Below are 27,687 nucleotides of genomic sequence, written 5' to 3'. Positions count from 1 at the left end.
TCTTCAGCTATTGGCGACAACATATCTTTATTTAAAACCTTAGTAATTTTAAGTGCCCCTTCCAAATCTCCTCTTAGCTTTCACCAGAGAGGATCTCTCTAGCTTCTCCAGCGGGTACACATAACTATAATTCCTCACGTTTGCAGATATTCTGTTAAATTGTTTCTGTAACCCTAACTTCTCCTTCAGTTCCTTCCTAAATCTCCATGGTCTTCAGTCTTTTCTAAGTGTTATAGAAGGACTATAATGTGGATGTTGTAGATCTAAACTTAAACACTAAATGCTGGAGAAACTCAGCAGGTCTGGCAACATCAGTGGAGGGAGAAACAGATGTAACATTCAGAGTCCAGAGGCACTTCTTCAGAATGAAGGGGATTGGAAAATATGGTTTCTATGTTGTTGACAGAGGTGGGGAAGGAGGAGTGATTGATTACAGATGGTGATAGTGCCCAAAGCCAAAAACTGAAGGGAGTGTTCATGGTGATAGAAGTCACAAATAGGTGAGCTCAGTTGAGAGCAAACCCGTGCAAATGAGATATTGGTTGAAGGGGAAGGATACAAAGTGTGGCGCTCTGAGTTGAAATTGTCTAAGACTGCCAGATTATTAGGTTAAGGTAAAATACTTCGAATGCTGGAAATCTGAAATCGAAACACAAACTGCTGGAGAAACTCAGCAAGTCTGGCAGCATTTGTCGAGGGAGAAACTAAGTTAATGTTTCGAGTTCCATCTGACTCTTTGGTGAAATCATTGAACTTGAAACGTTAGCTCAGAGTCTGTGGAAAAAGAAACAATCAGACCTGCTGAGTAATTCCAGAATTTTCTGTTTTTAATCTAGTTTTGTTCCTGTTGTTTGAGTAAAGAATGTTGGCCTTGGTACTGGGGAAGAGACTCTCCTCAGTATTTGATACGTTCCATGGCACCTTTGGTTGAGAGGGCAAACATTGCACTAGTTTAATGAATCATCGAAAAGACGGCACATTGGGCAATGTAGCACCCTCTCTTTGACTTGCACTAGAATGTCACCCTGGGTTGTCATCTTGCATCCAGAGTGTAGGGCTTGAACCCTTTTACCCTACGACTCAGATGGAATCTTGCCAACAAATGGCAGTGCTAATACAATATTTCACGATTTATTTTGAGAAAACATAATTAATACAGCAGGGATAACTTGTATTTGTGTTGTACTATTTTGTTAGGTAACTTCATTGCTAATATAAAGCAAGCTTTGGGAAATGATGTGATCAGGATCAACTACCTTGGAGACTGGGGCATGCAGTTTGGTAAGTTTTTTTTAGGGCTATTGCTAATTCTCAGTGTTTTTGTGCTGATTAATATGTAAATCTAAGGCTGTGGTTGTAAATGGTTTTGAGCTACTAGCTAATGTTGACGGGGGAACTGTCGAGATTCTATTCCATTGCAATATTTTATCAACCTGTTCAGACAGTCCTAGAGATCCACAGCAGATACGTGGAAACATCACCTGCAAGTTTCCCTCCAAGCCACTCACCATCCTGATTTGGCAATATATCGCTGTTCTTTCAATGTCACTGGGTCAAAAATCCTGGAATTTCCTCCCTGAAGGCATTATGGGTCAAATGTGGGAGATGTCTAAAATAATGAGGGGCATTGATAATGTAGACAAGAAGAAACTTTACTCCTTGATGGAAGGGCCCTTAATCAGGGGACATGGATTTAAGGGAAGTGACAGAAGGTTCTGAGAAGGAGAAGCTTTTTCACCCAGTGGTGAGAATCTGGAACGCATTGTGTTTAAGGGGGAGACGCAGAAACCTTCCTAATCTTTTAAGAAAGATTTAGATGTGCACTTGCAGTGCCAAAACATGCAAGACTATGGACCAAGTGCTTCTTTCTCGATGGAAGTGATCTGTTACGAGGCACTCAGCCCTCTGGCCCAGAGGCAGGGACACGATCACTATGTCGTATATCCTGTTTTTCTTCAGCTGCCTCTGATTTAGGTTGTAGGTGGCTAGCGAATGTTTCTCTTCGAGAAAGTGGAGTGGAATGCTGGCTGTGCTGTCGCCTTGACTGGGTAACAAACACATTAAATCTAAGGTATCTTGAATAATTGTGAAGTGGGCATCTTGGCTAATAGATATAACAGAAACTTCAGGCCTTTTTTGAGTCAAGTTGGGTGTGTGAGTGATCTTTAACAGGGCAAATTGTATATCCTTCTGTGAAGATAGTCTCCTTACTGCTGCATTGCAATTGTGGTAAATTAGAAAGACAAAGGGTTTTATGTTTTTTGGCTGTTTTGTTCTTTGTCAATTACTTTAGGTTTGCTCGGAGCAGGATTTCAGCTCTTTGGTTCAGAGGTGAAACTGAAAGCAAATCCATTACAACATCTTTTTGAAGTAAGTAAAAATGTAAGAGTATGTGTTCCGGGGCAAAGGCAGGAGAATGGGGTTGTGAAACACACCAGCCATTATTGAATGGGCTAACTTTGCTCTTCTATCTTATGGTTTTACAGATATTTTTGTTTTTAATGATCTATAGAGGTTGTCTTCAATGCTGAATGTGATGTTAAACTTGGAAATCCCAGCAAGTCTTGACACTGGACATTATGTTCGTACATGACTCTGGGAATACGCATGCAAAAAGGGTTCTTGTTTTGATGCAAAACTCTGCATGTGACTTCTGCAAAAAGCCATTCACTGGCTCAACTCATCCAGTCAAACCTTTCAAAATTGAAGTCTGAGTTGCACTCCCATTTGGTGCAGTAGATTTTTAAATTAAGAAGGTAATAGGAAGGAGTCACCGCAAAGTGTTGACAGACCAATGCATACACAGGTATGTGTACGCAGATGCACGAGCATGTACATTCACGTGCGCACATGCACCACTGAGTGTAGTTCAGGCTACTGCTGGTTGGACTGAACAGCTTGCAGTTCACATTTGTGGGACCTCCTGTCCCTGAAGTGTGCAAGTCCCATTCTTGTCTAGTTAAGGCTGCTTTCAACCCCCACCCAGTATATTATTACAGAATGCTGCTTGTCTTAAATTGGTTAGTTTGTGCTAAGAGAAGGTGCCGAGTGCCTAGCGGGTGTGGAAAGTGGCGGGTTGTAAGCAATACGCCCCTGTCCCACCATCAAAAGCTTAGCCTGAGAAGGGATTTATAAAAAGCGTTAACCTGAAATCTTGCTCTGAAATTAAGATTGGGGACCCACTGGATTACCTTTTCAGGATGCTAGAGATGCTGTAACAATGCATGCAGATTGGAAGGTTACAAATTTAAGGAAGGATGGAGAAAGACAATGAGGACTATAGCCTGCTGTCAGTCGAGGGAACTTACCAGAATCCAAAGGAATGAATGTGATAATGTTAGAAATAAGGATCGGATTGCGCCGCATCAACATGGAAACCTGTTGGAGGTTTTTGAGGATGTTATTAACAGGATGGATGTGATACTTTGGATTTCTCAAAAGGCTTTGGATAAGATACTATACAAAATGTGAGTGAACAAGATCAGAGCAAGTGGAATTTGGGGATTATGTTGACATGAATTGAGGGTTGATTAAAGGAAAGAAATCCTGGCATAGGATTGAAGGGAATAAGATCCAGATGGTCTTGACAAGCTGGACGTGGAAAACATGGATGTTTTCTCTTGTGGGTCTATGCAGGTCCAGGGGACAATGTTTTAAAATTAGGTGTCACCCTTTCAAGATCAAAATGCAGAGACATTTTCCTTCCTCAGTGCCCGGAAGATGTTGGAACATGGTCAGTGAATATTGTTTAAAACAAATGTGGATAGATCCTTACAGCAGGTGAATCTCACACAAAGCCTAATGAAATAACAATTATGATTAATCGGTAAACAGATACCTCCAACTGCATTTTTTTCTTTTGCTTCTCCATTTCTCACACAGAACTTTCTGTCCTCTTTTTTTATTTTATTCATAGAAACTTACTGACAGGGAGCACAAAATTAAAACCCCAGTTTTGACATCAAGCAGACCAACTTTTGAAAAATGTAAAAATAGATAATTGGCATGGATTGCGAAGTGAGCAGTATGGAAAGTGATATACAAAGCGGCTAGCCCAAAACATGTGTTTAAGCACTAAACAAAGTCAAAGTCATAATACAATCAGATTGTCCGTATTAAATGGTCTTTTATTTGTGTTGCAGGTTTATGTTGAAGTGAACAAGATGGCAGAAACCAATGAAGACATTCACAAAGCAGGGCAAGAGTTTTTCAAGAAACTAGAAGGAGGGGATGAGCACGCCTTGAGATTATGGCAACAGTTTAGGTCGATAAGCATTGAAGAATACAAAAAAATTTATCAGGTGTGAAATAGTGGATTCCAGTTGTTCCTGCTATGCTGGTGCATATCAGCCGTTGTTCTACTGTAACCAGGTATCTTCCCCCACTCCTAGCTCACAAAGCATGGTGAGCAGATGTGTGCTGATGTGGCTAACTAATGAAACATCTCTGCATCATAAGTAGGCCTTAAGTAAACCTTGATATGCAAAAATGCTGATCCAGGGCAGTTTGCATTACATTATTTCATTTTTGTTGATTGTCCTACACTACTGCACTTGGGATTATCACAGCTGCAGTCATTGGGTGAAATGGAATCAGGATATGGAGATGTAATCTAGTGCCCATTTTAAAGTCATACAATCTGTCATTATTATCTGCCCTTTGGCCCAACAAGTCCACACCAACTCTCCGAAGAAGAACCCATCCACACTCGTGCCCCTACCATATATTTACCCCTGACTAATGCACATAACCCACACATCCCTGAACACCTGCATATCATTGGACTGTGGGAGGAAACTGGAACACCTGGGGGAAACCCACGCAGACACAGCAAGAATGTCTGTTTGCACAGTTGTCAGAGACTGGAACTGAACCCAGGTCCCTGGTGCTATGAGGCAGCAGTGCCACCATGCTGCCCTTAATGTGCATGCCAACCAGCATGTTGGGTATGTGTTTGCGCATGCACAATTTTGGCTGTGTATTCAAACATGTCACCTGTAAAAGTCCAGAAATGATCAGGTTACATTTTCCATGCAAACTTAAGTGGCACAATGTGGGAATGCAATGGGCCTTCCATTTAAAATCGCATTTACAGTCAGTTCTGCTATAATGCAGTAGCTCCATTCTCATGTAATTCTGAGTTATCAGAAAATCACATAATAGCACCATTTTAACTAATGGGACTGGAATTGTATTGTAACCTATATGCCCTTTAAAAGTTTGTGCTGTAGAAACCGTTCGCTTTCTACTGAATTTGTGTTAATGAAACGTGCATTTTAGCAGAACAACCTGTACAAAGTTAAAAGTAAAATGCCTTAAAATACCCTGAACAGAGATTTTTAAATCAAAATAAGTGTTTTGTTCACTGTGTTGACTAATGGAAATAATAAATGCACTTCTGTTCAGCATTTTGTTTTGTGATCAAGTAACTTTGAATATTTGAATTAAATTTCTGAAATGTTTTTGCTACAGTTGCTGCAAGCTGCTTGTGATTAATCTAAATTGAATTGTGATTTTGCTGTGATTTGAAAGTGATCTTTTACAGTGAATCCAATTTGTTAAAATTGTGTGTTCTAATAGCGGCTTGGTGTGCATTTTGATGAGTATTCTGGAGAATCGTTCTACCAAGAAAAAACGCAGGAGATTCTGTGGCTGCTGGATCAGAAAGGACTACTCAAGAAAACAATGTACGGTTAGACTTCAGTAGTCATATTTTGTAAATCGACGTGTACAAACATCAGATTAACAAATAGAAGTAAGCCGTTCAGCCCCTTGAAAGCAATCCAACCTTCAATAAGATCGTGGCTGATCTGTTGTGTTTTAAGTTCCATGTTCCCATCCACCGGATAACATTTGATGCTTTTGCCTGATAAGAATCTATTCTCCACCTCCCTGAAAATATTTAATGGCCTTAGCTTCACCATTTTCTAATGTAGAAAATTCCAGTGTCTCAATTCTGAGTGAAAAAAAACTTCACCTCACCTCTGTCCTAAAAGCATGACTGTTAATTTTAAAACAGTGCCCAGTAGGTCTGGACTGACCGTTTCCACATGCACCCTATCGGGAACCAATCAGGATCTTGCATACTTCAGTCAAGTCACCCTTCACTCTGGTAAACTTGGGTACAAACTAGGCCAGTCTGTACAATCTATCACCATAAGATAACATGCTCACTCCAGGTATCAATCTAGTATACCACCTCTGAACCTCCTCCATTTCATTTAAACCTTCCTTAAATAAGGAGACCAAAACAGTATTCGAGATGTGCTGTTACCAATGCTCTGTATAACTGAAGCAGTAAGATCTTTTGGGTTTTTTTTGTTGTTCATTTCCTCTTAGTATTCCATAATTCCTTTAATTTACTTACTGTAGCTGCATTCTAACTTGTAAACCATGTAGTAGAAACGCATAAATGTGGCTAAATCCCCAGGACCTGATCATCTGAAAGATTTGTGAAACTTGAAAGGGTTCGGAAAAGATTTACAAGGGTGTTGCCAGGGATGGAGGATTTGAGCTGTAGGGAGAGGCTAAACAGACTGGGGCTATTTTCCTTGGAGCGTCAGAGGCTGAGGGGTGACCTTGTTGGGGTTTACAAAATTGAGGGGCATAGATAGGATAAATAGACAGTCTTTTCCCTGGGGTGGGGGAGTCCAGAAGTAGAGGGTATAGGTTTAGGATGAGAGGGGAAAGATGTAAAAGAGACCTACGGGACAACTTTTTCACACAAGAGGATTGTACCGGTATGGAATAAGCTGCCAGAGGATCTGGTGGAGGCTGATACAATTGCAACATTTAAGAGGCATTGGGATGGGTATATGAATAGGAAGGGTTTGGAGGGATATGGGCCGGGTGCTGGCAGGTGGGACTAGATTGGGTTGGGACAGGTTGAACCGAAGGGTCTGTTTCCATGCTGAACATCTCTGACTCGATGACTCTAGGTGTATCCTAGAATTCTGTGGGAAGCAAAGAAGTGATTGCTGGGCCTCTTGCTGAGATATTTGTATCATTGATGTCACAGCTGAAAATGTGTTGCTGGTTAAAGCACAGCAGGTCAGGCAGCAACCAAGGAACAGGAAATTCGACGTTTCGGCTCTGATGAAGGGCTCTGGCCTGAAATGTCGAATTTCCTGTTCCTTGGATACTGCCTGACCTGCTGTGCTTTAACCAGCAACACATTTTCAGCTCTGATCTCCAGCATCTGCAGACCTCACTTTTTACTCATTGATGTCACAGGTGAGGTGCCGGAAGACTGGAGGTTGGCTAATGTGGTGCCACTGTTTAAGAAAGGTGGTAAGGACGAGCCAGGGAACTATAGACCAGTGAGCCTGACATCTGTGGTGGGCAAGTTGTTGGAGGGAATCCTGAGGGACAGGATGTCCATGTACTTGGAAAGGCAAGGACTGATTAGGGACAGTCAACATGGCTTTGTGCATGGGAAATCATGTCTCACAAACTTGTTTGAGATTCTTGAGGAAGTAACAAAGAGGATTGATGAGGGTAGATTGGTCTATGTGATTTATATGGATTTCAGTAAGGCATTTGACAAGGTTCCCCGTGGGAAATTGATTAGCAAGGTTAGATCTTACAGAATATGGGGAGAACCAGACATTTGGATATAGAACTGGCTCAAAGGTAGAAGAGAGGGTGGTGGTGGAGGGTAGTTTTTCAGACTGGAGGCCTGTGACCAGTAGAGTGCCACAAGAATCGGTGCTGGGTCCTCTACCTTTTGTCATTTACATAAATGACTTGGATGTGAGCATAAGAGGTATAGTTAGTAAGTTTGCAGATGACATGGGCGGCATGGTGGCACAGTGGTTAGCACTGCTGCCTCACAGCGCCTGTAGACCCGGGTTCAATTCCCGACTCAGGCGACTGACTGTGTGGAGTTTGCACGTTCTCCCCGTGTCTGCGTGGGTTTCCTCCGGGTGCTCCGGTTTCCTCCCACAGTCCAAAGATGTGCGGGTCAGGTGAATTGGCCAAGCTAAATTGCCCGTAGTGTTAGGTAAGGGGTAAATGTAGGGGTATGGGTGGGTTGCGCTTCGGCGGGTCGGTGTGGACTTGTTGGGCTGAAGGGCCTGTTTCCACACTGTAAGTCTAATCTAATCTAATGACACCAAAATTGGAGGTGTAGTGGACAACGAAGAGGGTTATCTTAGATTACAACAGGATCTGGACCAGATGGGCCAAAGCTGAGAAGTGGCAGATGGAGTTTAATTCAGATAAATGTAAGGTGCTGCATTTTGGGAAAGCAAATCTTAGCAGGACTTATACATTTAATGGTAAGGTCCTAGGGAGTGTTGCTGAACAAAGAGACCTTGGAGTACAGGTTCATAGCTCCTTGAAAGTGGAATCGCAGGTAGATAGGATAGTGAAGAAGGCGTTTGGTATGCTTTCTTTTATTGGTCAGAGTATTGAGTACAGGAGTTGGAAGGTCATGTTGCGGCTGTACAAGACATTGGTTAGGCCGTTGTTGGAATATTGCGTGCAATTCTGGTCTCCTTCCTATCGGAAAGATGTTGTGAAACTTGAAAGGGTTCAGAAAAGATTTACAAGGATGTTGCCAGGGTTGGAGGATTTGAGCTATAGGGAGAGGCTGAACAGACTGGGGCTGTTTTTCCTGGAGCGTCAGAGGCTGAGGGGTGACCTTATAGAGGTTTACAAAATTGAGGGGCATGGATAGGGTAAATAGACAAAGTCTTTTCCCTGGAGTGGGGGAGTCCAGAACTAGAGGGTGAGAGGGGAAAGATATACAAGAGACCTAAGAGGCAACTCTTTCTCACACACAGTGGTACAAGTATGGAATGAGCTGCCAGAGGAAGTGGTGGAAGCTGGTGCAATTGCAACATTCAAAAGGCATTTGAATGGGTGTATGAATAGGAATGGTTTGGAAGGATATGAGCTGGGTGCTGGCAGGTGGGACTCGATTGGGTTGGGATATCTGGTCGGCGTGGGCAGGTTGGATTGAAGGGTCTGTTTCTATGCTGTACATCTCTATGACTTAGAGCCCTCTGCACCTTGTAATTCCATCGTGTTTCTCCAATATTCTGCTTTGTTTTAAATTCTTCCAATCGAAATGAATAACTCCGCAGTTTTCCACATTGCACTCCATCTGCCAGATATTTGCCAGGCCCCTGTCTATATACATCTGCATCCTCCTTATGCCCTCTTCAGAATGTACCTTCCTACCTATCTTTGTGCCATCAACAAATTTATCTACCATGCCTTTCCACCCACCATTGATATCAATTGCTAAAGATTGAGGGCCCACCACGGATCCCTGTTAGATACCACTTGTTGCATTCTGCTATTCGTACAAAGATCCATTTGTATATACTGTTTTCTGCCAGCCAGCCATTCATCTATCCATGCTAATATATTACCTCCAACAGTATGAACTCCTCCTTTGTACAAATCTCACTGCAGGACATGATTTAATGTTTTAATAAGAAGACAGCTGGAAATGTGCACATGTTCAGCCAATATTTGAAAAGAAGGTCTCCTGGGTTGACATTCTTCAGAGCTGAGAGAGGAAATCTGGACAGTTACTTCCAAAGAGGTCAAGTCTTAACAGTTCTGGAGCATGGGCCCATAGATGCAAGTTAAAGTGACCCAACAGAATTTCAGTGCATGTTCTCCTAAATCATTTGAAGGATGTTGGGAATTAAAATTATCTTTGGTTCTCCTCAGACATTTAACCATATTGATCTCATTGCACAAGTCCTGGATGAGCCCGTGGGCTTGAAGGACTGACTCGTTCTTGTGCTCAGTGACTTTTGTCTAAAACGTTGTTTTATTATGTTGGGACAAAATGAAGAGGGAGATTGGGTGCTTTGGTGGAATTGGCAGCTTCAGTCTTCCCAGTGATTATCTTGGGTGAGCCAAAAGTCTTTCTCAGCTAGTGGGTTGGATGACTAGGGCCAAGCAATGGGGAGAGGTCAGAAGAGGTGATGGGCAGGGAGAGCTTGGATGTTATCAGCAACCATACAGAATATAGCCAAGTGACTTTGGAAAATCTTACTGCTGAGCAGCTTGAGGTATTAGATTTTGGATGTTCAGGATCACAGTTACCTAATATTGATAATCAACTATTGAATTCTCAGATGATCTATACGTTTAAGAAGTAGTTACCTAGACAAAAAAAAGATTTGCAGTCCATGATGATTGATGCCAGAGGATGAATAACAGTGCTTCAATCTCATTAAAATTGTGAAAGCAGCGTTCTAAATGTTTGGGAACCCTTCCCTGAGTCTTCCTTAAATGTCTCCTGGTCCAACTTCCACAGAAGCTAACTGACTGACTCTGACTCGGACTGCCTCCTACAACCCTCCGATCGTAACAAAACAAAAATTTACAATCAACCCGCCCAGAGATGTTATGAGACGCCTCTGGGTCTCCTGATTCTGAGGTAGAGACACTGTCATTATGTTGCGAGAGTCCTAGGTGTTCAGCACAAAAGAGGAATGATGAGAGTGGGATTAATGTGCCCTATTTTTGGGCTGACACAGCATGGGTTGCCAGTCACTTGTCTGAATCCTTTTTAACCATTGAACCTGAGCCAACCACTTACAATGTCAGCACAACTGTTGTTACCCTCTCTGCCCACCTCCATTTTATAGTCATTTTATCACTTTTTTTTCATAAGAACGAACTGTTCTATTTCTTTGAAACAGATGGGGCATCAGGTTTCAGTGGGCTGGTAGCTTTTGTAATCATTATCTTTATAGCTTGCCGTTTGTCCTTGTTAAAGAAACCATTTGTATGGGGAAAGGATAGTACAACAGTTCTATCAGTTACACGAGGTCTCATTTAAATACTTGAAAAATTCTATTTCATAGGGACTGCAGTCTCCAATAGACCATAGCACACCTGGGGTGGGGGGGTTGTGATTTTCTGCACAAATTATGACAAGATCCTCTGCTTCTTGCACATCTCCAATTCCCAAGACTGTATTGTTGGTGGCTGTGCCTTCAGTTGACTAGTCCCTAAACTTTGCAATCCCTTTTCTGAGCCTCTTCATCGCAGTATAGTCTGCCCTCCTTTAAAACGGTAGGTTTCAATGTGTCCATTATCTAAGTTTTTGGTCAACTTTGCTCATGCATCTGTGGCTTTAAATCAGATTTCATTTCATCATGTCTCTGATGTTAAATGTGGGCTGTATAAGGACAAGTATTCTTTGTTGTTAAAGAATCAAATACTTCAAATGCGGTCTGAAAGCTGGTTGGATTTTTGGAGTTTTCCAGAAGACAGCAAATAACTAATTCCTGCTGAAGGATATTAAAATGCAACTGACATTCTGCATCCCAAACGTCAATCTAAGTATCATCTTCCCTGAAGAAAATTCTGGAATTCATTGTTTTTGTGATCTGTAGTCCTTCTCTGGTGCCACCTGACTTTATTGTATTCAGATCAGCGCCCCAGCTTAGTGAGTTTGCAGGCAAGCTCTTAATTTTTCTCTCAGAATTAGAACGGGTAACTTTTGGAAGTAAGCCTTTAATTTGCTTGGCGAAAGTGAGGATTGCACATGCTGGAGATCAAAGTCAAGATTAGAGGGGTGCTGGAAAAACACAGCAGATCAGGCAGCATCTGAGGAGCAGGAAAATCGATGTTTCAGGCAGGAGCCCTTCATCAGGATGAAGGAGCTCCTGATGAAGGGCTCCTTTTTAATTTGCTAGGTTCTAGATTATTCCATTGGTCAATGACTTTTCTAATGTACACCACATAACGCGTAGATTCATTGTAAAACTGGGGGACGATTGGTATCAACTTAGATTACATCATTTGGGCAAATCATTGAACTTTCTGGCAGGTAGATGTGAAAGACCCCATGGCATGTTTTTTTTGAAGGAGAGCAGGAAAGTTTATTTTTCTGATTTGATACTTATCTCGTACTTCACTGATAGTTAAGCCAGCTATTAATTGCTTTTACTTTTAAAATGCATTAATAAAATATGCAGTAATAAGGGATGTGATGAGGTGCTATACAAATTCAAAGCTCCCTTTGTTTGATGTCTAAATTGATCTAATCGATAAAATTAACTTTAAGAAAGGGTATTTATCATGTTCTCTGTAAAGCTGTGTGTCTGTGCAGAAACCTGAAAACTCTCAGACACACCCACATCAAAGGTTTAAAGGCACCATGTATTTGAACAAATGACCCAGTCACACCAAAGGAAACAAAATGAGAGATCAAATCTCTCTGAGGTCTTGATCACATTGTCTGGGCTGGTTTCAGTGGAGTACTTTCAAAATGTTGCACTGAATTAAGGTATGGCATTTGGCAAGATGTTAGGTTTTCTGTTTGCCTCCTGTGGTGAACAGGATCGTCCTGACACTATTTAAGAAGAACAGAGAATCTTGTATTATTCTCTGTTAATTAATTGTATTAAATTATAATGTCCAAAATATCAGTGCGCACTTGAATCACATGCAGCTTCCTCCAGGCTCCAGGTGTAGGGAGAGAGCAATATCTGATGAAACTGAGTTCTGAGGAAGGGTCACTGGATCCAAAACGTTAACTCTGATTTTTCTCCATGGGTGCTGCCACATCTGTTTCCTTTAGGCATGGTGCCTTTAAAACTTTGTGCATATGAGGTCACCAGGATCTGACGTCTGCTTGGGAGTCTTCAGGTTCCTGCTCAGACACACAGCAATTTCTGTTTATGTTTCTGATGAAATCGGGTTGGGTTGGAAAGAATATGGAGTCTTTTCCCATTCCGAATTCTCAAAAGCAAATTGTGGTCACTTCTTTGTTTGCTTTTGGATCCCATTGTCATGTTTGCGACTGTTTACTTAACTAACGCTAATGACTCCATTTATTGTAAAATGCTTTATGATATTCTGGGAAGGGAATAAATAGCAACAGTTGTCACACATCAAATAAGATTTCATTACAAGTGAGTGTGGCACAAAGCCAGTGTCTCCAAGGTTAGTTTTGTATGCAGTATTTGTAATCAGTTATGCAAATAATGGTCCAACTGGTTTTTTTAAAAAATATTATTGGACAAATTGGATCTCAAACTGAAATCTGGCTTGATTAGAAAATATATTGTTTTATTTTTATTTGACACACTGTCATTCATGGAAGCACAGCACACAATGCTGCAAGTCTGGTTTTCACAATTAACACACATTTGTTACATTAAGGAAAATATAAAATAGAATAAAGCACAATTTACATGCTTTATTGTAGCACAATTGTGTAAAAAAAAAAAATACAATATTCCAGCTATCCTAATAGCATCTCTTTACAGTACTCAAACACCAGAGAATTCTCTTCTCTGACACATCTATAGCTTTGACAGTTTGATAACTTCTTCCTTGAGTATTCATGTATCTGGGCTTCTACTTTGAGTAACCCCTTTGGGGTACTAACCAAATACATCTGGCCTGAAACGTTCATTCTGAGGGAACCTGTTTTCTAACTTTTCTGAACTAACTGCTGTCTTGAGGAGAAAAAGTCTTATACACCAAACATCAACTAGGGCTTCAGTAAACTGAAATTAAAAGCTTTCCAAGCAATGGATGCTTCCCTTCAGCAGAAAAGATCAATTCATGATCCTTCTAACTGAAAGCTAGCTAATGCTCTTCAGCATTTACTCTGCCTACTCTTAAAACTCTCTTAATGCAAACCATTAGCATTGTCACTTCAGGAAGCTTCTCTCATTCTCATTTCAAAACTAAACCATGGCTCCAGAACTACTCCCAATATAATATTAAAATATATAAAAATTGGACACCTTGCGCTTTAAAATTGAGACTTTGCCTAACATCACATATAGAGTCATAGAAATGTACAGCATAGAAATAGACCCTTCGGTCCAACCTGTCCATGCTGACCAGATATCCCAACCCAATCTAGTCCCACCTGCCAACACCCGGCCCATATCTCTCCAAACTCTTCCTATTCATGTACCCATCCAGATTCCTTTTAAATGTTGCAATTGTACCAGCCTCCATCACTTCCTCTGGCAGCTCATTCCATACACGTACCACCCTCTGCTTGAAGAAGTTACCTCTTAGGTTGCTTTTCTACCTTTCCTGTCTCACCCTAAACTATGCCCTCTAGTACTGGACTCCCCCACCTCAGGGAAAAGACTTTGTCTATTTATCCTATCCATGCCCCTCATGATTTATTAAACCTCTATAAGGTCACCCCTCAGCCTCCGCTCCAGGGAAAACAGCTCCAACTTATTCAACCTTTCCCTATAGCTCCAATCCTTCAACCCTGGCAACATCCTTAAATCTTTTCTGAACCCTTTCAAGTTTCACAACATGAAACAACATCAACCTTAAGTTAAGCCAGTCTTTCTTTCTTGTTAAACATTCATCTGTCAAAAGCATAAGAATCCATCATATAGAGTGGTGCTGTATGTGACAAATCCAGTTTTCTTTATTTCTCCCCTTCGAATGACAAAAATATGCAAACCAAGTAATGGAAAATTTGCCTCTGTTTTTCTCCAAAGGCAAGGAACTGGAGTAGTAGATCTTTCGCCAAACGGTGACCTCTCAGCTTATGCCAAGGTGCTTCGCTCTGATGGAACAACCCTTTACTTGACCAGGTAATTCTTCCCCATGATTGGTGTATTTTTGTTACTATATGTTAAAGTACTGGTGGCATTTTACATATTATCCATCCAGACATTCACATCTGAAACTATTATATTTGGTCATGCTATACTTTACCATACTTTCTGCCACCTACAAACAGCCCCCATCACGAGTGGGGAGAGACCATTCACTTGTCAGATCCATGCCCCACCCCACCACCGGTCCACACCCCATTCCCAGCACCTTTCCCTGCCAACGAAAAAAGTGCAAAACCTGCACCCACACCTCCACCACCCCCCCCCCCCCCCCCCCTCACCTCCATCCAAGGCCCCAAAGGATCCTTCCACACATGTCATCTACTGTATCCATTGCACCCAATATAGACTCCTATACATTGGGGAGACAGGACATCAGCTTGTGGATGGTTTCAGAGAATGTCTCTGGGACACCCGCACCAACCAATTAACCCCACCGCCCCATGGCTGAACACTTCAACTCCCTCTCCACCAAGGACATGCTGGTCCTGGGCCGTCTCCATTGTTAAACCCTAACCTCCTGACGCCTGTAGGAAGAATGCCTCATCTTCCATCTGGGGACCCTGCAGCCACACTAGCTCAATGTTGATCTTACCAGTTTCCTCATTTTCCCCCTCCTTCCACCTTATCCCAGTCCCAAGTCTCCAACTCAGCATCACCCTCATGATCTGTCCATCTTCCTTCCCACCAATCCATTCCACCCTCCTCTCTGTCCTATCATCTCTCCTCCCCTGCCCCCCAATCTTCATCCACCTATCACATTCCCAGCCACATACCCCCTCCCACTTATCTCTCAGCAGCCCTCCCTGGCCCACAAGCCTCATTCCTGATGAAGGGCTTGTGCCTGAAACATCGATTCCCCTGCTCCTCGGATGCTGCCTGACTGGCTTACTCTTCCAGTGCCATACTCTCGACTATACCAGCTGTATGTCTGCACTGGCAATGCTTTGTTATTTCCTATAGGTTTCCGTATTTTCTTTTAAGCTTGAAGGGAGTTATAAAATGGCTGCAATTAAGGTCAGGATCAATGGTTTTAACAAAAGTAAACCTATCCATCACTGATGAATACCCTTACCATGAGCCATTTTGAGCTGAGTTTAAATTTACAAAATTGGATTTGCTATGCATAAGTTAAAGTGAAAATTAAAAAAAGGTTGAAGTTGGAACATTTAACTGTAATTAGCTATTGACTCTGTACAACAGCAAGAATGCTAATGGACCAATACTCCACATCAGTGTTGCAGTCCTAAGGCTGATATTCACTTTCTTGTGCAGATAGTTTTCAGTCATAACGTTATGAAGAGAAAGGTGTAAGAGCTGAGATGAACTGCTTTCTCCTTGTGAAAGAACAAATTCAAGCAGATGGGTCACTTCAGCCTGCTCTTGTAAATTGCTGTAGTCAATTAAAGATTCATGGGCAGAGATTATGAGAGAAAACCTTACTAAGTTCTTCATCCTAGGAAATGTGGTGTGCCTTTGTCGGAAGACATTTGAGAAGAAAAGAGTTAGTTATGTCACTGAAAGCCCTCAAAATTTCTGCAATTGATTATTGTTAAGAATAATTGAGACACTGTAAAAAGTGTTATTAAATCATGTCCTTGGGGGAGTTGATGTGGTTGGCCACAGGGCAGTGAGGTTGTTTTTATGCATGTGGACCAGAGATGTTCCCTGAGCTGCTCTGAGAGTTGGCGTCCTGTCTTTCCAATATAGATCGAGCGCCAACACACGGAGCACTTCAAGGAACATCTCTGGTCTGCACACACCAACCAACCCTACCACCCTGTGGCCAACCACATCAACTCCACCCCCCCTCCCCCTCCCCCTCCCCCAAGGACATGCAGTGGAGGTGGCCCAGGATTTGCCAAATCAAAGTCACCCACTGACTGGAGGAAGAACACCTCATCTTCCACCTTGGGGCCCTTCAACCACTCGACACTACATCAGCTTCAGCAGTTTCCAAATCTCTCCTCCCCCAACTTCATTCCAGAACCGACCCTCCAACTCTGCACAGTCCTCTTGAACTATCCTACATGTCCATCTTCCTTCCCACCGATCTGCTCCATCCTCGACTCCGACCTATCACAATCGCCTCCTACCTGGATCCCCCTATGGCCGCCCCACCTCCCCCCACCTCTATTTGTATATGAGCACCTCCCCCATCCCATTCCTGATGAAGGGCTTTTGCCCAAAAGGTTGATGTTCCTGCTCTTCAGAAGCTGCCTGACCTTGTACTTTCTCCAGCGCCATGTGTTTTGACTCTGACTCTCCAGCATCTGCAGTTCTCACTCTTTCTACTTTGAATAGCTGAATACTGTGGACTATCAACCAGAGAGCTTTCCAGAGGCAGATTTTGCCCATCGAGTTTACGCCGTTCACCGCTGACTTGATTTCATGAGAATTTTGAATTGTAATTTTTCCCCATTTACGTCGTGGGTAATATGTTTGATCAGATATGCAGAAAGCTAATTGATTTTCAAAGTAGTAGATTGTACACAATGAAAAAAATGAGATGTTTTGAACAACTGTCTTTCTCTTTGTTTACATAGGGAGTTGACTGTGCCCACCCTTTCGTCTCCAATTACTCTCTACCTTTGAACTTTTGATTAGGAGATGTGGTAGCAAAGCTAGACCATTTGGTAGTCCATTTACATTGAAAAGTATTTATCTTTATCTTTATCTTCCACCTTGGTATCAACCCCCAGAATCCTGCACATCCTGGTGTTGTCAATTAAATCAGTTTGGGAATATCATGTGTTCTGTAGAATCATTGTTCATTGCCTTTCCAGAGCACGGCCAATTCGAGACCACAAATATCTTCCTTCCCACATAGGCATTTTCAGTTTTGCATTCTCCAACGTTCGGGATGAGTCTACATCAATGTCTAAATGCCCATCAACCATGATTGAATGGCGGAGTGAACTCGATGGGCCAAATGGCCTTACTTCCACTCCTATGTCTTATGGTCTTAAAAGGATATTGTAACCCAACAGTTCAAATAACTTGAATTGGCATTTTTAAAAACCTGTTTCCCTTGCTACATTCAGTCCATTCCCTGGAAGAGAGTATCCTCCTGCCAACACATTGAATTATCATAGAGTCCTACCCATGAGGTGTCCCGAATATGTGGGTGAGGTGTTGCCTAAAAACAAATGCAAAACAACTCTCTGTTCATGTTCTAATTTTTTGTTGTATCTTTAGCTGTAATAAAATACTTAATGCAAGTTATTCACATCTGTACAAATTGTTTGATTGAATGAAAATGATGAGGCTTATGAATAGTTTGCACGTTTACAGATAATCAGTCATTTATGTTAAATAAATGGTGTAAATGTCTTTCCCAGTTCATCATCCAGTCGGTGAGCAGATCTTTTTAATAGCTGTAATATATTTGCTTACTTGAATCAATGCTTCTGCAGAGAGTTTCTACATCATTAAAGTAAAACTAGGACCTTTTATTATGTGTGGATATGGGGATATTTTAAAGGTCTGTAATTAGAAATGTGTGTGTCTTGGTGCAGTACTAAAATTATAATCATAAGCTTTCTACTTTTTTTTATGGTGGGACATTTCAAACAACATAAGTAAGCTCTTCGAGCTAAAGAAAGTATGCAAAATGTACCTTCGCATGGAAATATGTCAATAGTAGAAGATAACATGAAAAACATCAGCTTTTTTTCCACTAGCAGATGAGAGAAAGTCTTTAATTCCATCACTGAACCTAACCGGAAATCTCAAAGTGGAAGAATGTTACAAATATCCCTTGCATCATATGTTATTATTTCATTCGTAATGATGTATTACCAGACATCACGACTGTGTGGCCTGATTTTTCCCTAAGTTTCCATTACTGTTTAAAGCAGCAGATGGCTCTGCTCTGTGTTAATTTATAGGCCAGCTTTGCAAAAATAGACTATTTGGATCTGCTGTTAACTACTTTCCTCAATTTCCTGAACAAGGGAATACAATGGATATCCTTTTCAGTGAATGACACCAGGGTGAAATTTTAATTCGTTCACTTTTAGAATTAAAATCAGAGCATTGATTTCTATATTAAGTGTGAACACTGCATTATTTCTGCTAGTGTAAACTAATGAATGTATTTTGTTTGCAACAGTATTGTCTAAGTTTGAACAATTTGTCTGTATCACTCCAAAATTGAGATGCGGTTTTTTTGAAAAATATCAACATTTGCAGAAAATTTACTCAAAAACTTGAAAACAATTGTTCACGTATGTTTGCTGTCCTTTGGTTGCCTGTGTTTTGGACGATGAACAACGATAAGTGAGCAATTCACCACATAATATATTATTAAAATGGCAGAGGTGTGGGATCTTTTGCTCCTTTACGTTGTGAAAGAGAATACCCATTTGTAAGGTTTGGTACCTGATCTACTTGATGGGGGGCATTTTGATTTTCAGCAAAAAAAATTGAAACAAGAGATGCCATCCATGGAAATAATTGCTGTTCTTTCACTATTTTGTTTACAGAGATATTGCAGCTGCCTTAGATCGAATGGAGAAACATAATTTTGACCAAATGATTTATGTGGTAGGTAATTAAAGTGTTTTAAGAAGAACTGCCCTTGGGAGCCTGAGAATTCATGTAACTTGCAATTTGGTTTTTAATTAAGCAGTTTGGACGTACAATCATTATTTCTACTACCTTTTATTTCCATTCTGAGGGAATTCTTTTTAACTGGAGTACTCAAAAGATTGAATAATGTCAAATTAAATGAAAGATCTGAGGAAACTTGTATGAAATTATCTTGCTAAAGTTTAAACTGCTGTTTTTGAGAAATATTTGTCTATGTTAGAATAACATAGCCAGAATAAAGCCATCTGACTGTTCAAATTTTCAATGCCTCTCTTAAAATTTGTTTTCTCCTATTTTTCCCATCTGTGCGTTTTCCCCCCCCCACTCTCTTCTTCCCCCCCCCTCACTCTCTTCTTCCCCCCCCTCACTCTCTCTTCCCCCCCCCCGCTCTCCTGTTGAGCTGTTGTGAGATTGCAAGCCTTAATTTGTATCCTAAAGATATTCTGTCCAATAATGAATTCAGTGTCAAATGTAAGAGCTCTGTTGTCTGATTTGGGGTAGCAAGTGTATTCCTATAAAAAGAAGGGAACTGAAAGGTCAGATCTTCAGAAGCAAAACTTTTGCTTCATCAACAATATAATTTACACTGACCAGACTACCCTGACTATCCATTTCTAACAGTGAGAACTGCCAGTAAATTTGAGAATGAGCCCGACATGCTTCACAGAGACATAATCAGATAAAACAGAGGCTCTTAAACAAGCAGGTATTAATTTGTGATCAAAAGACCAGTCAGAGGTAGGTTTAAAGCACATCTGAAGGAAAATATGGAGTCAGAGGTGAATAAGGGGATTCCAAAGGATGATATCAGGGAGACTAAAACCAAGCATCAGTAGTTGAAGGAGGCCACAGGCAGGCATGTGAGACCTGATCTGAAGGTTATGAAGAACTCTGCTGGGTTGTAGACGTTGGGACGTTGCAAGACTATGATAGGGAAGAACTTTAAATTCAATTAGTTGATGGATAGAGGACCAGTGTAGCTTAGGGAGCTGGGATGATTGGTGAAGAGGACTTCACGTTGGATAAAGTATGTACAGCAGAGTTTTAAATTTGCAGAGTGTGCAAGATGAGGCAGAGATGGAGGTGGGCAATGTTAACGGCACAGCATGCAATAGTTAGAGCTCTGTGACCCCACAACTAACTCTTGCAGTCAAAACTCTGCATTCTTGCTTCATGTATTGTGAATGATATTAGCAGTTAAGCCAATAAGAAGAGGATCAGTGAATTTTATCACCGTCAATGATGACAGTTCCAGAGACCTGAGCATTGGAGGCAAGAGTTTCAAACATCATTTGTCCAGAATTGCCAGTGGCTTTGTATTTCATGGTGGGCATCTCCGGACAGATCTTCAGCCAATGCAGTTCACTCATTGGCACCAATAAAGTAACTGATTACACTGGCTACATCAAAAACTATCCTGAATGCCTGTGTTCCCCAACTACCCTCAACCGAGCCATTCCAGTACAGCTACTTGGCACATGGAGAATTGCTTGCATTTTTTCTGTTCAGAACACACATCCAATCTGCCTGTGTATACTTGATCATGAGGAAGCTGATGAGAAGCCGCTGTTATTCACTAACAGGGTAAAAACAATGACTGCAAATGCTGGAAACCAGATTCTGGATTAGTGGTGCTGGAAGAGCACAGCAGTTCAGGCAGCATCCAAGGAGCAGCGAAATCGACGTTTCGGGCAAAAGCCTTTCATCAGGAATAAAGGCAGTGAGCCTGAAGCGTGGAGAGATGAGCTAGAGGAGGGTGGGGGTGGGTAGAAAGTAGCATAGAGTACAATGGGTGAGAGGGGGAGGGGATGAAGGTGATAGGTCAGGGAGGAGAGGGTGGAGTGGATAGGTGGATAAGGAGATAGGCAGGTAGGAAAGAGCTTCAGGGCAGAGGAAATGACCTGGGAGTTGCAGTGGGAGAGGGACTCCCTGAGATTCTTGTAGAGAGAGGGGGAAAACTTCTTCAAGGCAGGCATCCTTGCAAGAGGATTTACAGTAGGGTTAAAATCAATGAGGTAAAAACAATGACTGCAGATGCAGGAAACCAGATTCTGGATCAGTGGTGCTGGAAGAGCACAGCAGTTCAGGCAGCATCCAAGGAGCAGCAAAATCGACGTTTTGGGAAAAAGCCCTTCATCAGGAATAAAGGCAGTGAGCTTGGCCTGTCCACCAATGCGGAGATTGGGTTCTGTGTCTAATGTTTGGCTTAACTCTCATGGCAGCTTTGGTCAAAAACAGAAGAAGAGACAGGGATTGGTGTATGGGCAGTGGGATGGATGGTGCAGGGTCAGATAATTCTTTTGTGGACCCCAGGGAAACTGGGTAGGGAAAAAAAATCCATGACTTTGTTGTGATTCAATGTGTAAGGTTAAGATTGAGCAACTGAAACGAATGTCATGTGGTAACTCCCTTTTCAACTTGATCATAAAACAGCGTAAGAGACCTATTGACCCATGTTTTGTTGACAGAGAAAAAAATGAATGGTGCTCACTGTTTGTTAAGCTTACTCTTACAAAATATAGCAGGCTTTTACAGTGCGGTTTACAGTAATTAGAAATTAACTTCTGCCTGATCTTCTACTGAGGATTTGGGGCCTGTGTAGACAGGGCTAAATACATATCTTTTCAATCAATCAGATTGAAACATGCAGAATCTAAACCAGGAAGTGTAAGTTAGAATATTTAATTGAATGTAAAATCATTTACAGAAAGCAAAATTGGGAGTTGGAGAGGAGAGAGAGTTTAGAGACAAAACAAAGGTAAAATTTAATTTTTGTTTTAAATCTCCAATAATTAAAACATTGTACTTCTGTTTAAAAAAAGATACATTTGTAGTGCCAGGGACATGGCTTGTCAATAATTATGGCTTATCGTTCTATTAAACATGCAGTTACACTTGAGTGGGCAGCCTCGAACGTTTTATTCATTTAAAGGGTGCCTGATGGATAACTACTGCAATTTCTTTTATGTGTGGGAATAGTGAGACTGTTGATCAAGTATAGGAAAACTTCTGCAGGATAAGGGCAGCTTAAAAAGCAACTCGCTGATATCGATGTTTAATTGCATCTGTGAGTACACTGGAAGTTTTTGTCCAGTTTAATATTAGTGAATGCTGCTAGCCTTGCCCTTATGCAAACTGCAAACTCCAGATCATTTCTAGTCTACTAGTTCATGCAGTAATATAGGATGATGGAACATATAGTAAAATTTTCATTTTTTTTCTCCTCTTGTGAGAGGAGAAGCTGTATTTTAGTAACATTTGAAAATCTTGAAAGCCATGAGCAAGTGAAATACTTGGCATGCTACATGTTCTGAGAGTGGGGAAATTGCCTTGTGTGGGAGCAGTGGGAAATGTTTTTGAAAGTGTCACAATTACAGAGACTAACAGCTAGGCTTCCCTGTAATCGGGATGTCCGATTTGACTTGTTTCATCATCATTCTCTTGCCAGGCCTTGAAACTTGGAGCGATGAGGAGAGATAGAGTTTTTTTCCTGAGAACACAGGAAGCTGGGGTGGGAAGGAGGTGGGGTGCTGATGTAGTTGCGACACACAAGGTAACAGAGGACTTGGATAGAGTGACCAAGGGGGATCTGCTTCCCCTACCTGAGAGGTCACTTTCCAGAGGGTACACATTCAAGGTGACTGGTAAAATGATTAGAAGACATGAGACAAGTTTCTTGTCCAAAGGGTGGGGCCTGTCGGGCATGTGTTCCTTCAGTTTGGTAGCTGACACAGAAACCCTCAACTTCTTTCAGAAATACCTGCAAGGCAACTGCCAAGGTGCTAGTAAGTGGAATTAGAATAGGCAGCTAGTTTGTTCAAGGTGGTACAGACATGATGGGCTGAACAGTCTCTTTCTGTGCTGTGTTTTCTCTATTGTCCAATAGAAAAATACAATGCCTGTCGAATTATGATTAAGCCTGAAAATCTATCTTTAAAAATCCCAGCTGTGAGAGATTGAGGAGACCACCTTTGTTCATTTCATCAGCTCGCAATGAGACTATTCCCTGTTCCATAACTTTATTTCAAATAATGTTCAATCATTGCTGCAAAATGTGTGACAATTTTTTTTGATATTTTTATAAAAATAATCAGTTTTTGAGTTTTTAACTAATTTTCAGTTTTCTTTTGCACCTTCAGCATGTTGTTTTGTCTTCTCCTATCTTGGGTTCACTCTCATGATTTGAGATGGCTGGCAGGCAGTTTTACTGATGTTCATCTAAAACTCATGGAGATGCACCTTGCTTGGTTGTTTTTCTTTAATTCCCATCATAGTAAAATATCTCCCTTCTAATGCATGACTTCACGGAAGAACAACTTGAATTCAGGATCCGCCAAGTGAGGAGGTGGGGATGCCATAGTAACATTCAAACTGTGCAGCTGTACATCTCCTGGATTATTAATTTTGATGGGTATTTGTTTGCTCAGATGTTGCCCATTTTACTGAACTGAAGCTTTCTGCTCAGGGGCAGTTATAAAATTGTTTGTTTGCCACAAGATTTTGATCATACTTTGCAATGGCTAGAAGCACAACGTGTTTCCTTACTAGTGCATTTGTGTTTCAGTATTTATTTTTTTAATAAACTTGTGCTGTGCTGTTTTCAGTTTGGATATTTTGGGATACCTCTTGACATTAGATTGAAAGCATTGTGATTTGAGGCTTTCGGCTTTGATGGAGAATCATAGAGTCATACAGCATGGAAACAGACCCTTTGGACCAAATAGTCTATGTTGACTATGTTCCTAAACTGCCACCTGACTGTGTTTGTGTTTGTGTTTGTGTTTGACCCATATCCTTCCAAACTTTTCCTATTCAAGTACTTACCCAAATGTTTTTTAAACATTGTAACTGTACCTGCATCCATCACCATCCTCTGGCAGATCATTCCACACACTCACCACTCTCTGTGTGGAAAAGTTGCTTCTCATGTCCTTTTTAAATCTTTCTCCTTTCATCTTAAAACTGTGCCCCCTAGTCTTGAACTCTCCCATCCTAGGGAAAATACTCTTGTTATTCACTTTATCTGTGATTTCTATATTAATAGCTGTATATCTTTCTTCAGACAGATAAAGAACAGTGTACCCATTTTCAGCAGTTGTTTGGCGTACTGAAAATCATGGGCTACAACTGGACAGAACGGTAGGTACCAAGTAAAGAAGGTTCTTTATGACTACCACAGTCCACCACAGACTACTTGAGTACAATTGACTCCATCCTTTTCATACTCGATAAAATTATAGAAGCTGAAAGGGAAAGCAACTGTTGGGAATGGAGGGAAATTGAACCAACATGAACAAATGCTATCAGGAATGCAGAGAAAAGCATTGGTTGCCAGGTAACTCGAAGAAAAGTACAGAGGTTTGTTTTTTTTTAAAGTTTTAAAGTTAAACTTTTAAAACAATCAAAAGTGTCCATCACTCAAAAGAAATTAACTGGTTTCTAGAATAAATAGTACTGGGAAACTTCAGCTATTGTTAAGAAAACGTTTTATCCAGAGGTCGCACTGGTGGCATTTTCTTGTTAACTGCCTCTCAAATATCCTCCATTATCACCCCTTTTTGTCTTCACAGACCAATTTGTATTCCCTGTCTAATGTTCTTCTCTGCCTCATTTGGCCTCTTCAGGACAGTCACTAATCCCTGAACAAAAGGTGTTTGGATCACCCATTCCCAGACCTTTGCTGGTACTGCTGAGTAATAGACTATTGGTCCAGTGTCATAATTTAACTTTGAATGGGGATATATGCTGATTATTGCACCATTCAGGTCTTCCACAATACTGAAGCTAAAAGAGGCTGACAAGTAGCAAGTAACATTCATGCCATACACATGACCATCTCCAGCAAGAGAAAATCTAACTATCATCCCTTGACATTCAATGGCATCATCATCACTGAATCCCCCACTATTAACATTGTGAGAGTTATCATTCGCCAGAAACTGAACTGGACAACTACATAAATAATGTAGCTACGAGAGCAGGTAAGAAACTGAGAATCCTGTGGCGAATATCTTGCCTTCCAACTCCCTAAAGCCACAAATCACAGTCTGGACTGTTGGGATGCTCCCAATTGCATGGATGAGTGCAGCTCCAACAACATCAAGACAAAACATCCTGCTTGATTGGCACCTCATCCAGATATTCACTCCCTCCACCACCAACTCTCAGTAGAAGCAGTGTGTATGATTTGAAAGATGCATTGCAGTAATCCACCAAATCTCCTTAAATATCATCTTTCAAACTCCCACCACTATATCTAGAAGGACAATGGTAACAGACAAATGGGGCCACACCATCTGCAGGTTCCCCTCCAAACTGCACACCGTCCTGACTTGTAACTGTATCGCTGATCCTTTCAGTGCTGTTGGGTCAGATTACTGGAACTCTTTTTGCCCTCTGGCCCCGTAAAACAAAATGCCTTTGTGGATCGACCTCGAGCACGTGATTGCAGTGGTTCAAAAAGGTAGCTCACCACCATCTTCACTTGAGCTTGGGGCAAGAAATAAAATGATGGCAACCATTGACACCCACATCCCATGAATGAATGAAAATAATTAAACAGTGTCAGGTTAATAAGGACTATCAATTGTACTCAGGGGAAACGTGTCTTTTGTTCCTGAAAGGTTTAAGTTGCCCTTGGAGTGAAGAGTTAAAGAAACTCAAATCATCTTCCTTTTACCATGTGTTGTGCTTTCATGGTCACTTTTGCAGATGCCGGCATGTTCCCTTTGGGTTAGTTAAAGGGATGAAGACTCGGAAAGGAGATGTTGTCTTTCTAGAAGATGTTATGAATGAGGCCCGGTCCAGAATGCTGCAAAACATGGCTGCCTCAAAGAGTGAGTGCTCCAGTCTAATGGTTAAAACTTTACCTTTTCTCTGTCCCTCCAAAGTACTGCCTCCTTCAAAGCTTGAGGCTGAGTCATAGAATCCCTACAGTGCGGAAAAAGGCCATTTGGTCCATTTGAGTCCACACCGACCCTCCGAAAAGCATCCCAGCCAGTCCGATACCCCATCATCACCATCCTAACCATGTAACCACCCAAATTCACCCAACCTGCACATCCTTGGACTGTGGGAGGGAACCGGAGCACCTGGAGGAAACCCATGCAGACACGGGGAGAATGTGCAAACTCCACACTGACAGTTGCCCAAGGGTGGCATTGAATCCAGGTTCCTGGCGCTATGAGGCCCACCCTTTGTATGCTACTCCAAGATTTCTGAGCATTTGCTCCTGGGTAATTTTCTGCAGCTAACGAATTTACCATTGGAACCATCAGGGATATCTGGGCTCCATTATGCTCAGGAAGCTTTGAATCCTTTTGTTAAAGCCAGGTGGTGATGGGTGGAGTGACATTTCTCTTTCCCCTCTCTTTGTTTTCATTCAAATACGGGTCGTTCCGCTATAATGCACATTTCATTAATACGAAATCGCTGTGACACAATTGTTGAATTTGGAGACACTTCCTACAGTGCGAATTTTGAATGCATATATTGGTGATAAAGCACGATTTCGGCTATGTTGGTTTTTAAATGGTGCTGCTATTACCCGATTTTCTTTTGTTGCTGTATCACACAGGGTTGAACGAGAACAGAACTACTGTGCTATAGCAGAACCGACTGTATTCACATTTGTGTTTAATACTTTGTTTTTATTCACATGAAGCAACAAAGGAATTGGAAGACCCTGAGGGTACGGCGGAGAAAGTGGGTGTGGCTGCACTTATTATTCAGGTAATGACTGCCCCTTGCTGTTCTCACCTTGTTGAGAGATTAGATGGTTCTTCAATTTTTAATTGTTTTATTTGTGAAAACTTTGGTGTGATGTGGGGAGTACGTTAAACTAGAAAATTCCATGATGGGACTTTTACTGGAAGACAACGCATCTGGGTTATGTGGAGTTATCACAAGTTTTCCTTTCAATGTTGTGGCTGTGTTCCGTTAACAAACAAACTAAAGGTGCCAGCCACTCGGGGTGGCCAGTTAGTGCCATCGATCATCATAAGGACATAAGAGCTAGGAGCTGGAGCAGACAGCTCAGACTCTCAATCTATTTAATATGATCATGGCTGAACCTCTTTTGGCCTCAACTCCACTTTCCTGCCCACTCCCTACAATCCTTTAAACTGTAGCTAACTAAAAATCTGTCCATCTCCTCAAATTCGTTGTGTTCTGGCATCGGCTGGGCCTGGGGATAGTCAGTTTTGCAGACCCTGTGAAAGCAGTGATTGTTTTCCTCGTCTCTATCCAAACCCTATGACCTCTTGTTCTAGATTGCCCCACATGAGTAAGCTACCTCTTTCATCTACTTTGTCAATCACCTTTTACTGTCTTATCTATCTCAATCAGATCCCCTCTCACTCTTCGGAACTCTTGAGAGTATAGGCCTAAACTGCGCAATCTCTCTTCTGAAGACAAATCTTTCATCCCTAGAATCAATCTCATGAATCTCGTCTGAACTGCCTCCATTCCAAGTATATTCCCCTCAAGTAAGAGACCAAAATTGTATTCAATA

At 41.5% G+C, this 27,687-nt stretch overlaps 1 protein-coding gene across 1 annotated transcript in view; it reads left to right on the top strand.

The window, feature by feature from the left end:
- Positions 1 to 27,687, top strand: part of rars2 (arginyl-tRNA synthetase 2, mitochondrial) — a 71,304-nt gene that overhangs the window by 26,202 nt on the left and 17,415 nt on the right. Inside the window, exons 7-15 of the mRNA XM_060849745.1 lie at positions 1,198 to 1,281; positions 2,294 to 2,370; positions 4,143 to 4,301; positions 5,581 to 5,687; positions 14,463 to 14,558; positions 19,070 to 19,130; positions 24,238 to 24,314; positions 25,887 to 26,011; positions 26,839 to 26,906. Coding sequence (XP_060705728.1) covers positions 1,198 to 1,281; positions 2,294 to 2,370; positions 4,143 to 4,301; positions 5,581 to 5,687; positions 14,463 to 14,558; positions 19,070 to 19,130; positions 24,238 to 24,314; positions 25,887 to 26,011; positions 26,839 to 26,906 — 854 coding nt within the window. The remainder of the gene's footprint in view (positions 1 to 1,197; positions 1,282 to 2,293; positions 2,371 to 4,142; positions 4,302 to 5,580; positions 5,688 to 14,462; positions 14,559 to 19,069; positions 19,131 to 24,237; positions 24,315 to 25,886; positions 26,012 to 26,838; positions 26,907 to 27,687) is intronic.

The sequence above is a fragment of the Hemiscyllium ocellatum genome, chromosome 3 (assembly GCF_020745735.1).
Source record: "Hemiscyllium ocellatum isolate sHemOce1 chromosome 3, sHemOce1.pat.X.cur, whole genome shotgun sequence".
Classification (NCBI taxonomy): domain Eukaryota; kingdom Metazoa; phylum Chordata; class Chondrichthyes; order Orectolobiformes; family Hemiscylliidae; genus Hemiscyllium; species Hemiscyllium ocellatum.
The sequence above is the reverse complement of the archived record's forward strand: the minus strand, read 5'-3'. Positions and strand labels throughout refer to the sequence as shown.